General features: G+C 43.2%; 1 protein-coding gene and 1 long non-coding RNA gene across 4 annotated transcripts; one reads left to right on the plus strand and one right to left on the minus strand.

Annotated features, from left to right (window-relative positions):
• Positions 1-1,906: 1,906 nt before the first annotated feature.
• Positions 1,907-5,638, minus strand: LOC143008009 (uncharacterized). Its single transcript, XR_012964542.1, has 2 exons — positions 5,566-5,638; positions 1,907-2,945 (listed from the first exon to the last, which is right to left on the minus strand). It is a non-coding gene; the product is annotated as an uncharacterized LOC143008009 (long non-coding RNA).
• Positions 5,536-16,544, plus strand: ganabb (glucosidase II alpha subunit b). 3 transcript variants are annotated; one of them, XM_076159533.1, is made up of 25 exons: positions 5,536-5,644; positions 6,417-6,518; positions 6,607-6,715; positions 7,109-7,236; positions 7,618-7,797; positions 7,974-8,039; positions 9,301-9,361; positions 9,454-9,535; positions 9,681-9,777; positions 9,928-10,108; positions 10,204-10,357; positions 10,496-10,731; positions 10,826-10,952; positions 11,061-11,140; positions 11,258-11,398; positions 11,548-11,644; positions 11,788-11,889; positions 12,866-13,109; positions 13,335-13,399; positions 13,566-13,642; positions 13,757-13,831; positions 13,967-14,080; positions 14,178-14,287; positions 14,477-14,577; positions 15,092-16,544. In XM_076159533.1, exons 1-25 carry the CDS (start codon positions 5,589-5,591, stop codon positions 15,199-15,201), a joined length of 2,895 nt encoding a protein of 964 aa, XP_076015648.1. In that variant the 5' UTR covers positions 5,536-5,588; the 3' UTR covers positions 15,202-16,544. The 3 variants fall into 3 exon arrangements, with proteins under 3 accessions (XP_076015648.1, XP_076015649.1, XP_076015650.1); XM_076159534.1 differs by having other exon boundaries at positions 7,974-8,024; XM_076159535.1 differs by lacking the exon at positions 7,974-8,039.
• The last annotated feature ends 156 nt before the right edge of the window (positions 16,545-16,700 follow it).

Here is a 16,700-nt window from a genome sequence, read left to right on the forward strand (position 1 = left end):
GATAAAAGCGTCTGCTAAATGACCGTAATGTAATGTACGTTAACACAAAGAGCACCATTCAACCACTCGCCTCCAAACTTTGTTCAAATATTATTATTATGTATTTTTTTACTTTACTTTTTTTACATTGTCATTTTTGTTATTATTGTAATTATTGTAATCAATGTCGTCATACACATTTCATATGTATGACGACATATTACTTATTAACAGTTTGCCCCCCAATTTTATAATAATTGTTACAGGGAGGTCACAAATACTTTTCTTCCACTTTGTTCTATTTTAAAACACAGTTTGTTGTTTAGGTCCACTTCGTTTGACGAGGGGGTGATGCTTTTATTTTGAAATCTGTGTTCGAACAGCTTTTAGAGATAGATGGCATATACACGGGGGGTTGACCGCAGTGGACATTTACATTTACATTTACATTTACATTTACTCATTTGACACACGCTTCGGCGTATACATGTGAGCTTTAACAACAACACAAGCAGGAAGAGGAAGAACAACAGGTCAGAGTCATGAAGTCATGAATCAAGTGTCATGCAGGGAGCCGGGTTGAAATGGCCCAAAGAGAATATATATTATTGTTAGTGTTGAGTGTTTTGGAGCAGATTCAGGTTCTGCCACTTAATGATTCCAGCCATTAATTTAGGCAGACTGGTCCGTCAACAAGACCTGGATTAGGATAATGTGAACAGGATGACAAACATTCTTACCTCTTTAGAGGTAAGCACATAATACAATAGTAACAATTATAGCCTGTAGATTAGTCTGCTCAATGAACTACAGGATGAGAAGGAAGCTGAATAAATACAAAGGAAATGACGCCACCAGCTGGTTGAGAAAAGAAATACAAGAACATCTGTTGCACACTGACACACTGAGTTTTGCTAATATGTAGTTAGAACAAAGCAAAGCAAACTCTCTAGACCTGTAAAGTTGTTTTGATAGGTTATGATGTAAAAACAGTGACAGCTTTGGATTTAAAGTTTAAGACTAAACAGCGAGGCCGGTCAGCTTGAACTACTATAATTACACAGCAGTGACAGTTGGTGCCAATCATCACAACTGTACCAGCAAACAGTTGGCTGGACTCAATCATAATCCTTTGGTAGAATGTAGCTGTGTTACATTGCCATAGAGTGGTGAGTTTAAACGGGCGCACCTGTTTGAGGTGTTGCCTCCATCACTAATCTCCTCATTCTCACTTATTTGTCTTCATAATCCTCTCCAGTCTCAAGGGTGCACATGTAACAGGGCTGTCACAGATCCTTTGGTCTACTTGGACCTTAAATAACTAAATTGTGCAACAGTCCTGTTTCCCTTTTTGTGGTTTCTATTATTTCTATCATTACTATTTATAATTAGTCTACATAAGTTGGAAATCATCTCCAATAGAAAAACAATTAAACGCCCGAATAGCAGTAAAAAGAGATCAAAAGAGTGTGAATCCTTTCCCCTTCATAGGTGGAACATCTTCTAAGTACTAAGTAAGTAAGATAATGATCAACGCCAAAACATTTCCCCAGGCCACATCAGCTCCTTCACTCTATAAATGTGATGTTTTTAGGTCTAAAGGGATGAAGGGATAAACGTTTATTTCATTTACTTGTTTAATGGTAGTGGTAGGGCTTTTATTTTGAAATCCAATCTAGTCCGCGTATTCCTGTCTCTCAGTGCCAGTTTGTCTTTGTACCCTGTGTCGAGCGTCCCAGCAATCCTTCCTGCTGTTTAGTGTTCCTGGTGTTTTAATTGGCTTTCTTTCCCTGGACTCTGCTTTTGCCTTCTGCTTACCAGATTCTATCTCTTAACTAATCAAATGTGTACCAAGCCCATTATGTCAAGGAAAGGCTGAGCCATTTTGCCTGTGGTTACAAGAGAGAGTGCCATGAGGTGAACCTGGTTTATTGTCAAAAATACAGAAGTAAATCAACTATGAAACAGAATAAAAAGAATGAAATTAGGAGTGACCATGTCATAATGCAGCAGTTTCAAGTTCTACCATTTGGTAATTTGATACTAATTTAGGCGGAATCTGATGTTGTTAGTGTCATTATGACTTGGATGATGATAATGTGAACAGGGTCATTAACATTCCTGCCTCTATGGATGCTCGTGAAACAATAGCACTGTAGAAAGAGTAGTTCTGGGAATACACCTAATAAAGTTTTCCCTTTAAGCTGGTAATTGACGATCAGTGGTGATTAGTCGGCTTGGGTGTCAAATTTGTCATTGCTTTGTCACACTGACGCATTAATCCTGTACATTAATAGCTCCAACCTCCATACAGTGAAAGGGATTTGCCTCAAAACTATCTTAGATACGACAAAGTGTGTGTACAGCATAATTTACTATTGCTATTTCAATTCACATTTTATGTACAATTTGTATTTGTTTTCTCCCTTAATTGTTACAGCAATCCAGAGCGTTGACATTGTTTGATTCCTGTTTATTACAAGCTGGAGTCTTCATAACAAGTGTTTATGTTCAGCGCTGGCATTTCAAAGAATGCTGATCAACCTGCCCAACCAGAAGCGTAGCACTCTGGGGTTTTCCCCTGTTGTCACCTTGTCACATTGTCACAGGTGAGTGAATTTCCAATCCAAAAAAACATTCAACCAGATCAGATTATAATATTTTGGATTTGTGTGTGAAACATTTGGATTGGAAAAATATTGTTTACAGCTCAAATGTCTCATTGGATGATGAGTGATATTACACTGATACAAGTAGATACACTAATTTTGAACATTTTACGAAGGCACTGTGTGGTGTAACCAGGAAGAAGGCGTCCCCTCTCCTCTCTGCTCATCCTCTCTGTCCCTCATGCAGTGTCTCAGTCTCTCGTTGCTTGAAGAGTCCCTATCGCTGGTCACCAGTGTTGCATCGTGCCAGTTTTTCTCTCCATCAGTTTTCGATTTGCTGTAGTCTTCCTCAGAAAACTGCAGACAACAGAAGAGTCTTTGTCATTGTTTGTTTAGATTCATGATTGAATAATCTGTTCTTGTTGTGTTTGTTGTTGTAGATCCTTGAATGCCTCTGTTCGCTGTAGCTATGTCTGAGTAACTTGTATAAACTGGGCTGTCTGGTCCACTTCCTGTACAGTGCACAAACCTGTTTGCTCAATAAACTACAGCAGGGGTATTGACATTTTCAACAAGAGGTTAGAGAAATTTCTTGAGGCAAAGGTCCAGAAGATCATAATGTCTAACTATTTAGTGTCATATATATTTTCGTAGCCTAGTAGTTTCATCAACATCTTAATGTAATCAATACCTGACTGTCAAATCCAATAAATTCAGTAGGACTCAAAAGCTTTTTGACAATATTTATTGTCACGTAACATAGAACTGAACATATGTATAATGTTGTCTCATTAACTAAATAAAAGTAGGGCTGCATTTCAAAATAAGAGACAATAAATAAAATGTGAAAATTGTGCATGTTTAAATAAAGTGCTTAACTTCAGAAATGTAGGGAGAATAAGGCAGAATAAAGGGAGCAAAAGCTTGAATTTCCATTTCTCTGTTTCACACCTTGACTCAACAGTCCTAACCAATTTTACAGATAATAAATCTTATCTCTGTCACAGTTCAGTCATCCAGCTCTCAGTGTTTTTCCTTTGATCCTGCCTCTGCCCCACTCAGCCTGCCAGCCACACCCACCTCGCCAGTCTTCTCTACTCACCTGTGCACACACCTGCTTCTCATCACATGCAATCAGCCCAGCACATATATTCACCAGCTCCACACTCACTCCATTGCCAGATTGTTCTTTGCCATCCCCGATTCCGCTGCTTTGCCTTCCTCCTGAATTTCTAGGTATCCTGACCGCCCGCCTGTTCCTGACTACCCGCCTGCCTGCTCCTTCCTGGTGCCTTTGCTGCATCGACTGCCTGCCTGCCCGCTCGACCGAGCGCCGCCTGTCACTGTGTTTCTGTGCTGTCTGCTGGAGTGTCAGTAAAACCGTTGAACTGTACCAGTGATTCTGAGTCCTTTGTACTGCAATTGGGTCCATACACCACCCGTTACAATCTCATCTTAACAATTGAACAGTTTAAGAGTATCACTTTCTTCCCCTCTTATATCTCACTCCCCCACTTGTTTTGCTCAGTGAGAGAATTGAGCTCTAGGTTGTTCTGCCAGAATAAAAAAAAATCTGGTCTTGAATGAAGTCAAGGCCTTTTTCATCCACAGGTGGAGGCACTCTGGTGAGCCTGGAACGACATTAGGTTTGATAATGTTCATAATGGAGAAAGTTGCCTTGCAGTGGAATAGTAGAGCCAAACATGGTCAAGCTGTACAGGGCTACTCCCCTCAGACCTGGGAAAGCTGTCTCAGAGACCATTTGGAGCCAGAAGGTGGAAGGGTCAGTTCTTACAAACTATTCCTTCAGGGCCACATCTGCTCTGCTTGGAGAGGCTCAGCATTTACCCATTTAAAGTGATGTGTGACTTCCTTTGAAAACCCCCTGACATCTGTGATGAGAAATGGGTTCTGAGATTGGCTGAACTCCATCAGGACCAAAACTTCACGCCACACATATAGTTTCTTCCCCTCTGCAGTGGCCTCATCAAAAAGGCCCGAGCCACCCACTGACTGAATACTCTTGCACAATTTGCATTAGGTGTACAGTTATTCTATTTAAATACATATAGTCATATTGTACATACTCCACTCTCCATATTAAATTGATAAGCTTTAAGTCGCGAATGCTAAGTCATTTTGGCAAGGACGACAACAAGGGAGAGTGCAATGAGGTGAACCGGAATTGCAGGGATAAACGTTTATCCCGGAATGCATTGTCAAAAATACAGATGCAAATAACAACAGGGTTACATGTATGTATATACCTGTTTACATGTACAAGTATTAAGGACTGAAGATATGAAGGCCTGACGGACATTAGAATATATTATAATAGTGAATAGTGCGAGTTTGGACGGTATTGACCAAATTCCCTTTTTTTAAATCCATATCTTGGACCGGAAATGAGCTAGACAGCTACACATTTCACACACAGCCACTGGAGGGCGCTAGAGTCCATCGGTGTGTGTTTGGAGCAAATAAGTGGACAGGCAAATGGAACAATGTTAGAGCATCAAAGTAGCTTTAAAATGGCGATGCGTTTAATCAATGCCTCTCTGACTTCTTTACCTCTATATAAACTTTATAAAGACAGGACGTCTGACTGCCTTTCCTGCTTTTCAGTTTTTTTCGTTGATATTGATTTGAAAAAGAGTGCACTCATTAAGAGCGAGAGGGGAAGAGCGCGAGCGCGAGAGAGCGCGAGAGAGACTGAACGCCGCGCTGACGGGGCGCGCTGACGTGTCTGTGCCTGACAGGATCAGATCAGTTGTTTCTAAACAGGACGTACATCCTCTATCCTACATCACCCACGTTAAGACAAAACATGGCTGATTAAGTCTTCGTAACACAAAATTAATACATGTCGCTCACACTACTTAAATTAGGAGCTATGCGACATTAAACACTCAATGACATCAGCACATTGTGTCCTTCCACGATGTCATATTCCGCAGATTTGCAGTCTATATCTTACCTCTCAACGATCTTTGACGCGGAATGAAATGGGCGGAGCCAACTAAGAGCATTATCAAGATGGCCACCTTCGGTGAGAGGTAAGACAAAGCAATTCCGCTGTTTGAGCCTGTATTTGTCATTTGTTTGATTTATATAAATTGGCCACGACAAGCCGCAGATGATCGCTGTGTCAAAGTGCTTTGTAAATGTGACTGTGGAGCCGCAGGTACCGGCTTGAACCGCGGCAGGAAATCCTCCAAGAAGAGTCCACATCCCCCCAATTGAATTAGCGGCTTGACAGGATCACTGTGAGCGCTGTTAGCAAGGTTAGCGCACTGCCCAGCTTGTCTGGGTCATTACCGGCAACCCTGCCGCTGTGCGGTCAGTTATGCGGTGTCCTCATAAGATGGAAGTAAACGCCGTTGTCAGTGTATAGTTAGTCGTATTATCTGTTTTATCTCAGCTAGTTGAATTCTGGGAGTAGTTAGCTTGCGTTAGCCGAGATGCTAGTTAATTCAATCTCTTGGCTTTGAGCTTCATCACCGCGCCGACTGCTCTAGCGGCGGTATGGAGACTGCAAAGAACCTGCTCCGGTGTCGAATATAGACGCAAAGCCTTTTTCATATATTGTGTATGTATTTTCACACGGCGCAGCAGGGTGTGGAGACGGGAAATGGTTTGACCGTCATTCATATGAGAGTCCGTTAACCCTCCATACTGATCAAAGTCCGGTTTGTGACTTTTCTGTACTCAGGCTTTCCGTTGTCCTTTGCAGCTTGGCCGTTGTGTAATACGTGGGTAGCAAACACGCTGTAAATGAGACGAAGAACAGCAACATTCGTCGTTATTGTGTTTGTGTGTCTCTTGTAGGATGGCGCCCGTCCTGGTGCTGTGGCTGGCTGTGAGCCTCAGCGGGACCTGGGCTGTGGACAGGGGCAACTTCAAGACCTGCGACCAGAGTGCCTTCTGCAAGTGAGTCCGCTAAGAGGGTGGGAAAATAAGAAAAGGCCAGTTTAGACCCAGTGGTGTCCATGTTTCATATTAAACTCTGTTCAAACAGGCGTCAGCGAGCGTTGAAGCCTGGCCAGTCTCCCTACAGAGCCCTGCTGGAGACCATGGAGCTGACCAACACCAGACTCACCCTGCAGCTCATCAACGACAACAACAAGGTACACCAGACCGGATATGGCTACATAAGGGGGGTTTGGTTACCAGAGTAACAAGGCACTTAATGTAGAACATCGTAGATATGCTTTCAACACCAAAATGGATCATTTTGAAAGTCAATTCAAATCAAATAAGATCTTATCAAGTCCATCGTGGAAATTCTAGCTCATATTTTGTAATTAAATAACACGCTTTGAGCCAGAGTAGAGTAGAGCTTTCCTTTAGTGTTTGGTTTGATGAAACAAATGCAAAACTGAAGCGCCTCAGAAATTCATCACTGTCCAATTATCCCTTTAAGATATGTTGCACAACGTTAGACATTATTGTCGCCCTCCTCCCGCATCGCCCCTCTCATCTTTCTCTCCCCTCTCTCTCTCCCCATGTATGGCCCTCAGGTACATCTGCTGCTGGAGCTGTACCGTCTCCAGGGTAACATGACGAGGGTGAAGATTAATGAGCTCAAGCCGCTGAAACCTCGCTACGAAGTCCCAGACGTGCTCATCAGGGAGCCACCTACCGAGCCGTAAGTCTCATCTGGGGGGTTAAAGACCATGTTAGCGGTGGTATTGGGTTGGTTTAGATATGAAAGTGTATTTGTATCACCTATAGCTGTGGTGAGTCATGATGTTACATTTACATTATAATTGATTTGGTGAGCTCTTTTTCAATTCGAATTGAATGATGAATTGAAAAAAGGAATTTTTTACAGCGAATGTATGATACCCATTAAAAATGCACCACACGTCAATTAACACATCACATGGTGGATAACAATGTCACTACTGTATTCTTTCTACTTTAAGTCTCATCAGCATGTGATAGGGGTGATAAAAGACACTTCAAATTGCTAATTGTATCCCCGCTCCCACCTTGCCTGCCTCCCCACCCCCCTCCTCTACACCAGCCTGTCTCTGTTGTCCCAGGACGAGAACGGCGTGGTGCTGTCCCTGGGGTCAGAGTCTCAGAGGGTCATTGTCAGCGCTCGGCCCTTCCGCTTAGACATCGTGGAAGGACACAATGTGCTGATGTCATTGAATTCCCGCGGCCTGCTGGCTTTTGAGCACCTGAGGATGCGCAAGGACACGTGAGAAACTGTGCATTCACACACACACACGAGTGCGCACACATTTATAAATGCGAGCCCTCATTTATTTCACGTACTCACTCAGTGGATGATTCTCTTTTTGTTCCCATGAAATGGTTTGTTTTTGAGTATTGTCTCTGACTCGTTGTTCTGTCCTCTTCTCCCTATCATCCTAGTTTCTCCTATAAAGTAACTAGCACAGTGGCTAGTGTGTGGGCTAATATCAAGTGGGTATTCTCTAGGTAAAGACCCTTAAGTTTTGTAAGTGTGTATTGTTTCTTGTGCTAATGCTGCCAGTAGTAATTTAAAACGTAGGGACTCCCATTACACCAAGTACGGTATTTACAGTGTGAATGAGAAAGAAAGAGGGATGTACGGATGTGTTTGTGCATGATAGTGTTTGATTTGATCCAGAATGAATTTGGGAGGGGTGTGTTCAGCCCCTAGACATGACCTTCATAATTCAGACCAATCATTAGTGTTGGCAACTTAGCATGTTGATTTAAAACACATTTCATGAAACGAAGAATAAGAAATCATCCTGATCAGATCATTCTTAGAAATACACATTCACCTGTAGGCTCCACTGTAAACCTTCCAGTGATCTTCACTGTAAACCATGTTTGTTAGATCGAATCACGCACCTAGAATGTCCCTCTAGCTGCTCTGGTGACAAATTGGTCTAACATTGCACCTGCATGTTTAACCGTGTTTCTGGACGTTATGTTGACTGAAATAATTTGTCACGCTTGCTCAGTTTCGAGCGCTTAACGTGAACGCCGATAAGTAACACTAGCGGCAGGAAAATGAGTTAACCTTTTCTGTCCCTGCCCCCGTCTGTGAGTGTCCCCCGCCAGATAGCGCTTGTCTTATTATTGAGACAATCCAGCCTAGTCCCCAAATACATCCGCAACCTCTCTCTTTGTGGTTATGCTGCGCCATGCGTTCTCTGGCACAGTGCAGGGTTTTCTGGGATTTGCTGCTTTTGAGCTCAAACGAGCGTTGAAAAGCTGAATTTGGCCGCCATTGCTGCTCCACGTTTGTGTGTGCCCCTGTTAAAGTTAACGGCAGGCACACATGCTCAATGGGTTCTCTTTTTTTTGGCAACACCATAGTCAAGATCACGTGTGTGGTGGTGGATCTATTGGGCACTAGGTGGGTCTTTCAAAAGCCTTTGGGTGTCATATAGAGCAGCATCTAGAGGGCCCGTCCCATGATACTAAGCTTGAAATAGCCACAAGGTAGGGAATTGCTTATTCCCCTTTGTCATTACAGTGAAGTCATGTAAGGCTTAGTAGTGTATTTGGTTATCTGTCAGTGTGGAGTCAGACGCCAATCACCAACCTCCCGTCTTTGTGTGTCCTGTATCATAGTATGATTTAACTCCCATATCGTATTACTTGTCAGTGGATTGAGTGTTGTTGCTTTAGTGACGCTTCTCTCCCTTTTTCCCCTCCCTCCTTTCCTTCCTTCCTTCTTTCCTTCCTTTATTGTGTAATGAAGAACTCAGGCAGACCCAGAGGCAGAGAAGAAGGAGGACGCTGATCCGGCAAACCAGGCTGAGGTAATGGGGGAAACTACACTTACAGCATACACGTGTCTATTACATGTGCTTTTGTGCATCTTACAGATTGTCTTCCCTCTTCCCGCTGTTAGGCAGCCAATGAAGAGGAAGATAAGGCAGAAGATGGCATGTGGGAAGAAGTATTTAAATCGCACGCGGACAGCAAACCTAATGGTAAGCCTGTCAATCATTTCATTTGACACAAGATATCATCCGTGTTGTGCAAAGTTGTGAGTAAATCTTTCAGGGTTAGCGTCACATCGACCTATAGAGGTGGAAAGAAAGGTTCTCACATTTGTATGACTTTCCCCCTCCACAGGCCCTTCTGCTGTTAGTTTAGACTTTTCCCTACCAGGAGTTGAGCACGTCTATGGCATCCCAGAACACGCCGACACCCTTAAACTTAAAACTACAGAGTGAGTAGCAGCAGGAAGTCATTTCACAGACAAAATCCATACATCCAGCATGAATATTCTAATATGTTTTATGCATAATAACTTTCAGTCATATGTAAGCTGTGTTTAAAGTGATATAGCTTCTCATATTAATGCTTTTGTGTGTTGCAGTAGCGGAGATCCATATCGTCTCTACAACCTGGATGTCTTCCAATACGAGCTGTACAACCCCATGGCCCTTTATGGTGCCGTCCCCGTCATGTTGGCGCACAACGCCGAGCAGACCATGGGCATCTTCTGGCTCAATGCTGCCGAGACCTGGGTGGACATCAGCTCCAACACAGCTGGAAAGGTAGCCACATATGACAGGACATATTCACATACGCACAACTGTTTGCCTCAGAATGCCATTTGTTGGGCCTGACTGTGGTGTCCGTCTCTCGCCAGACTGTGTTTGGGAAGATGCTTGACTACGTGCAGGGCTCCAGTGAGACGCCACAGACGGATGTGCGTTGGATCTCCGAAAGCGGGATCATTGACGTCTTTGTGATGCTTGGACCAACACCCAAAGATGTTTTTGCCCAGTACGCCTCCCTTACAGGTAGGATGAATATTCAACACCAATATTTACCCTCTACCCAAAACAAATATGGATTCTCGTGACAAATAAGCCTCCCTTGTTTTCTTAGCTCTTTCTCTGTTGTTGCTCTACCTGCTCTTAACTTGCGTCTCTCCACAGGGACCCAGGCTTTCCCACCGTTGTCTGCTCTGGGTTACCACCAGTGCCGCTGGAACTACAACGATCAGGAAGACGTGAAGGCAGTGGACGCAAACTTTGACGAGCATGACATCCCCTATGACTTCATCTGGCTGGATATCGAGCACACCGATGGCAAGCGCTATTTCACCTGGGATCCCCACAAGTTTGCCACACCCAAGGAAATGCTGCAGGGTATCATGGACAAGAAACGCAAGGTAAGTGCCAGAAGAGTCACATGGTCAAACTCATTGTGTGATAGAAATATTGTTCAATATTTTGAAGACTCAACACTTTATCTTTTATCAATAGATGGTGGCAATTGTAGACCCTCACATCAAGGTGGACAGCAACTACAAGATCCATAACGAAATCCGTTCTAAGGGTTTCTACATCCAGAATAAGGACGGTGGAGATTACGAGGGCTGGTGCTGGCCTGGTGAGAGACTGACAATGCATCTGAGTTTACTTTTATAGTTACAGGGTCTTGAGAACATGAAGTTTTGTCCTGTTTCAAGTGTCCCGTCTCTGTGTGGTTGTCCTGCAGGTAGTGCTGGCTATCCAGACTTTACCCGTCCAGACATGAGGGCTTGGTGGGCCAGCATGTTTGCCTACGATCAGTATGAGGTGAGTCCTGCACCCAGAGAGTCAGAGATTTGTAACGGTGCCCGTTTTACAGTCTGAAAGTCTGACTCCCGTTGAGACTATTATTCACTGTCTCTGCCGCCTTTGTCCACTCTCCAGGGCTCCATGGAGAACCTGTACACTTGGAACGACATGAACGAGCCCTCAGTCTTCAATGGGCCAGAGGTCACCATGCATAAGGATGCAAAGCACGGAGAGTGGGAGCACCGCGACGTGCACAACCTTTATGGCCTCTATGTGGTGAGTGCAAACAATCAATAAAACGATTTTCCTCCTGCTTTATAATGGACTGCATTAAAATACCTGCTGTAAGTCCTCCTGTATAGCTCTGCTGCAGTTTGTATGTTGGCTGGCTCTTCTGCTCACTTATCCTGTGTCTCCATCTGCAGCAAATGGCTACAGCAGAGGGTCAGATCCAGAGGTCCGGAGGTGTTGAGCGACCCTTTGTCCTGACCAGGGCCTTCTTTGCAGGATCACAGCGTTATGGTGAGCCCCTATAGATGCATAGATGGCCTTGGTGAAAAGTGGTTGATGGGATTATCAACTCACCCCTTGCTTCCAACTTTCTTTGTCAAAGTGCTGCATTGAAGTAAGTGCTGAGCTTGATGAAATGTTGTGTTTGTGTTCAGGTGCTGTGTGGACCGGGGACAATGCTGCTGAATGGGAGCATCTGAAGATCTCCATCCCCATGTGTCTGAGCTTGGGCCTGGTGGGAATCTCTTTCTGTGGTGGTAAGCGTCTCTGAGACTTACTCCCCTGAGGAAGCATATAATTGTATTTGCATGAGACTTTTAAAATTTTGTTAAACAAACAATTCATGTGTCTGTGAATGAGGATTAGCATTGTTATTTTCCTGGCTCATTATCCCAGAGGTCCCGTCTGTCTTTACCGATTTATAAGGTCAAAACCTACAGGGAGCTGTTGTTCTGGGTGCCAATAAATAAGCCGGTTTATATTATATCTTTGTTAATTTGAAGTTTAAGTAGCTTAGTAGTTGTCTTTGCTAGGAAGCCCACACAACAGGATTTAAAAATAAATGAAGGTGTATCACTAACTAGCACCGGGATTTAACCAAGGATTAATTTAAACAAACTAAATAAACATATAAACATTACATTAACATACAAAGGCTCTAAATACATGTATGATCTACTTGGAAAGGAACATAAGTGTGAAACGGGAAATAAACTGAATTCAATACACCTTTACGTAACCCAGCTTTGTTTAGGACCCACTACAATCCAACACTGGAACACTGTATTCAACCTGTCCCAGCTCGATATAAATAATATCCGACCTTTCTGCTTAGAATAGTGTTCTTGGTGTCACCTTTTGCCCTACAAGAGGCAACGATCATCTCATCCGTTGTGTATGTGTGCGCTCAGATAGCACTGATCCTTACCAAACTGAGAACAAATGTGCACATACTTGAAGACTCACTTGATGTTAGTAGTGGGAGATGCATGGCACGTTGGGCTCATCATGTAGACACTTTCCTTATTCTTCTAGGTTTCCTTAACTATCTCACAATGTCTCCAGAGGGCTCAACAGTGAATTCTGGTGTCTTAGAATCCCACCTTTCCTGTCTTACTGCTACTGACTTTTCCTCCTTTATGACAGATGTTCAGCTCCTCCCAAGACATTCTTTCACCCACAGGGTTCTGAACAGTCCAAGCTTGACTAACATCTTCCTTGTCTGTCTCATAGCCGACGTCGGAGGCTTCTTCAAGGCTCCCAGTAGTGAGCTGCTGGTGCGTTGGTACCAGACAGGCGCGTACCAGCCATTCTTCAGGGCCCACGCCCACCTGGACACTCCCCGTCGCGAGCCCTGGCTGTTCGGCCCAGAAAACACCGCCTTGATCCGCACAGCTGTCCGTGAGCGCTACACCCTCCTGCCCTACTGGTACCAGCTGTTCTACCACGCATACCGCACTGGAGAGCCCATCATGAGGTGAGGACATGGGTGCAAATCTTGGGCAGACAGAGATATTTATAAAAGAAATGTTTGAAATAAAAAAAATCATGATGAAAAGACACAAAAACCCAGTTTAATTCATTGAATTCACTTAATATTTCATTACACATTTAATATGGATACTGGGGGTCTCATAGTCTCAAAATAGTGTTGTGAAATCCTTTGACATTGCCTGTTCTCACTTCTATATCTCTGTTACAGGCCTTTGTGGGTGGAGTATCCTCAGGATCCTGCTACGTTTGCCATAGATGATGAGTTCTTAATCGGTGAGACACAAGCTCAACCTTCCTCTGAACATAATGGATTTTGGGCAGATTTCTCACTGAATGAATGCTCTGCCTGGAATTCCATGGTTTTTAATATTTAATAACAAAATGCCAAAGGTGATTTAAAAACAGTTACGACTTCCATTCACACTATTTCCGTCTTCAGGGAAAGACTTGTTGGTGCATCCAGTCACTGAGGAGGGGGCCAGGGGTGTCACTGCCTACCTGCCTGGGAAAGATGAGGTACAAATAATGTCAAGTGAAAGATTCATTCATCTGATATCATCAACCTGACAGCAGCTTGATATTAGTGAAACCATGTCCTCATCTGTGTGTGTTTATGTGTGTGTCCTACAGGTCTGGTTTGATGTCCACACGTTCCAGAAGCACAACGGAGCCCAGAACCTTTACATCCCTGTCACCATGAGCTCTGTAAGACACACACTAACAGCTATAGATTGCAGTAACAAACATGAATTTGTGTCTCCGAGCCCTCCTTAGCCCTTTTACTATTGTACAGTTTATTCCGCTTCCCTCTGATTATGAAGCTTTCTCTATCATCGGCAGATCCCGGTTTTCCAGCGAGGTGGCTCCATTATTCCCAGGAAGCATAGAGTTCGTAGGTCCTCCTCCTGTATGGCACATGACCCCTACACTTTGTATGTGGCTCTTAATCTCCAGGTACGGCTGCAAAGCATTTCTTTGTCTTTCCAGCATTCTCATGACACGGTGCTGCGTGCTGTATTATGAAAGGTCTGACTGATCATTTATCCCACAGAGAAATGCTGAGGGGGAGCTCTACATAGACGACGGCCACACCTTCAATTTTGAAAGGAAGGAGTTCATCCACAGGAGGCTGTCCTTTGCCAACAACGTCCTTTCTTCCACGTGAGCGATCAGTACTTTGCGCATTGCAGTTTTGTTGAAAAGCTGCTTACTTAAAGGGAAAATCTACCCTCAAATAGACTCAAGATCACACAGTGTGCTGCTATCAAGCAAACCTTTCTCACAAAAATCACATCCATATTGCTGTTCTATGTACAAATGTTTAAGCCAAATCTCTTTCTGTGTCCATAGTAACCTGGTTCCAGATGCCCAGTTTGCTACCGGCTCCTGGGTTGAACGCATCATCATACTGGGAGCCAGTAAACCCAGCAAGGTTACTCTCAGGGGTCCTGGTGAGTGCTTATTTTCACACATGAATTGATAGAGAAAGGCTGCATGCCCACAAAAAGGTGTTAACTGATTTAATGTAGAAAAGAAATGGGTGTAAACAAGCTCCATGTCAGATGAAAGACAAATGACATGGATGACAATGTGATTGGATTCTGCTCATCCAAAAATGTAACATTGGAGTCTGTGTTTTTGTGCGAACAGCCCAACTATTCACAAAGCACACTGTCAGAGGAGAATACTTGATGCATGTTGCCCACTCATGGTGGCCAAAATGCTCTTAAAGGTCATTTTTAAATGCCAGACCTGCATCTCCTCAAACTAACAGAGATCTGGAAAGGTTTGGTTGCAATGGTTGGTTATAAAATGCCAATGACATGGTGGGCTGTCGCACTTCAAAGGATATGATGTGTTACATTTTGTGCAAGCTGCTGTTTTCCTATTTCTTTTATAGGATTTTCTCTCTCGCTCTGAAGAAAAATGCATGATTGAAAATGCCCATCTTCTTACTCCCTGCAGATGGTGAGGAGAATCAGCTGGAGTTCGAGTTTGATGCTTCCATGTCCGTGTTGACGCTCCGCAAGCCTGGCATGAACGCGGGGGCCAACTGGACCATCACGCTTCAGTAACCAAGGAGACGAGAAAAGAAGACGAAGAAATGACAGAACTAGACTGAACGGGAGGAGGCATACTGAATGGACACAAGGCACTGATAATGAGACAAACTAAAGCAAGACAGCTGTATCCCCGGCTCATTCAGTATGGAACATGAGGTTAACATGCCATTCTAGCCCACGCTCCTCAACTGCCATGGCAGAGGTGTCATCCATGCACACTTTCACTTTCCTAGTTTACCCCATCACGCACTCATACAGTTAATAAACCTGTTAATCAAACTGAGCCATGTTGCGTCTCTGTCGCCTCTTGTGTTCAGAACTTAAACTGCTCACATAACAGGGTTTCTATTAGATACTGTAGAACATTTTGTTTAGCACATTTTTCTAATGGATGAAATGAAGACTCACATTCGCACACATACATGTTCTCCTCCAACTGGTGATTCCTTCCATCTGTCCTGACATGAGACAGTTTAAAATCGCTTTTTAAGCCAATCACTTAAGATATGATACTACATTTCAAACATTGTAGATTTGTTGGAGGGTGTGCCAGTAATCCTCTGACGGTTCCACGCTAATCTTTCATCCTTTGCATTTTTAAATTTTCCAGATGCCACAAATTCCAAAGAAAATAATCTTTGTTACTGGTCATTCGTTATTTTTTTTGCTAAAGCATTCATCAATTATAGATTTGTGTGCATGGAGTTGTGGATTATCAGTACCACACTTGGAAGTGATCAAGATGTTCTAAACCTGCTGCACAGAAGGGCTTCTCAGCTGTTTGTTTTGTTTCAACAAGATGCTACATTGCTTGTCCAGGGTGCTGCACCACTGATGTGGAAGAATCATCCTGTTGGCATGCTTTCTTTGTTTTATTCTCTTTCTGATGTCCAACATTGTTTACTAGATTTTTTTTAATGCACTTGAAGAGTGAGAACCTAAAATCAGTTTAGATTTTTGTGTGTTACTAGATATTGAGACAGTCCAGAGTTTCCAGTGTATCATTTATAGTATTTAGGTCTAAATTCACAAGAATTCCTCTGGCAATTATCCATCCATAATCTCAGGATTTTTGATGATTTACTTCCTTAGAAACTGTCCTCCCTTGTCAATTGAGACATCAGAGACTCTGGAAACTGTCCTTTATAGTCCAGCCATCTGACCTTTTTTAAGGGTTTTGTTCTAAGTTTGTGTCCTTAGTTGTTTTATGATAATGATGTACATGTTGCTACAATTTAAATGGCCCAAGATGGTGGAATTGTAAGTTTAAAAAAAAAAAATTCTACTGTTAATCAGAGTTGTCAGATGTATCCTACAAGATGAGACCAAGTGAAATAAAGTTGACCAAATGTTAAGGAATTGTTGCTTTCATTGCTTCTTGATGTTTTCCTTCCAAACCACATGCGTACACTTGATCACGTGGGAATGTACCATCAGTTGTACTATCACAATAAAGGCATTCCATTCTATATATCAATTAGTGAGGCACATAAATACCATTATTAGACAAT

Source organism: Genypterus blacodes, unplaced genomic scaffold (assembly GCF_046128005.1).
Source record: "Genypterus blacodes isolate CSIRO-AG114 ecotype Tasmania unplaced genomic scaffold, CSIRO-AGI_Gbla_v1 ptg000098l_1, whole genome shotgun sequence".
Classification (NCBI taxonomy): domain Eukaryota; kingdom Metazoa; phylum Chordata; class Actinopteri; order Ophidiiformes; family Ophidiidae; genus Genypterus; species Genypterus blacodes.

Excerpts from the sequence above, each read along its gene's own strand:
- ganabb (XM_076159533.1), top strand. The coding sequence starts at position 5,589 with ATGAAATGGGCGGAGCCAACTAAGAGCATTATCAAGATGGCCACCTTC. Across the intron at positions 11,141-11,257 it reads TTGCCTACGATCAGTATGAG|GGCTCCATGGAGAACCTGTA; the intron begins GTGAGTCCTGCA and ends TCCACTCTCCAG. Across the intron at positions 13,832-13,966 it reads TCCCTGTCACCATGAGCTCT|ATCCCGGTTTTCCAGCGAGG; the intron begins GTAAGACACACA and ends TATCATCGGCAG.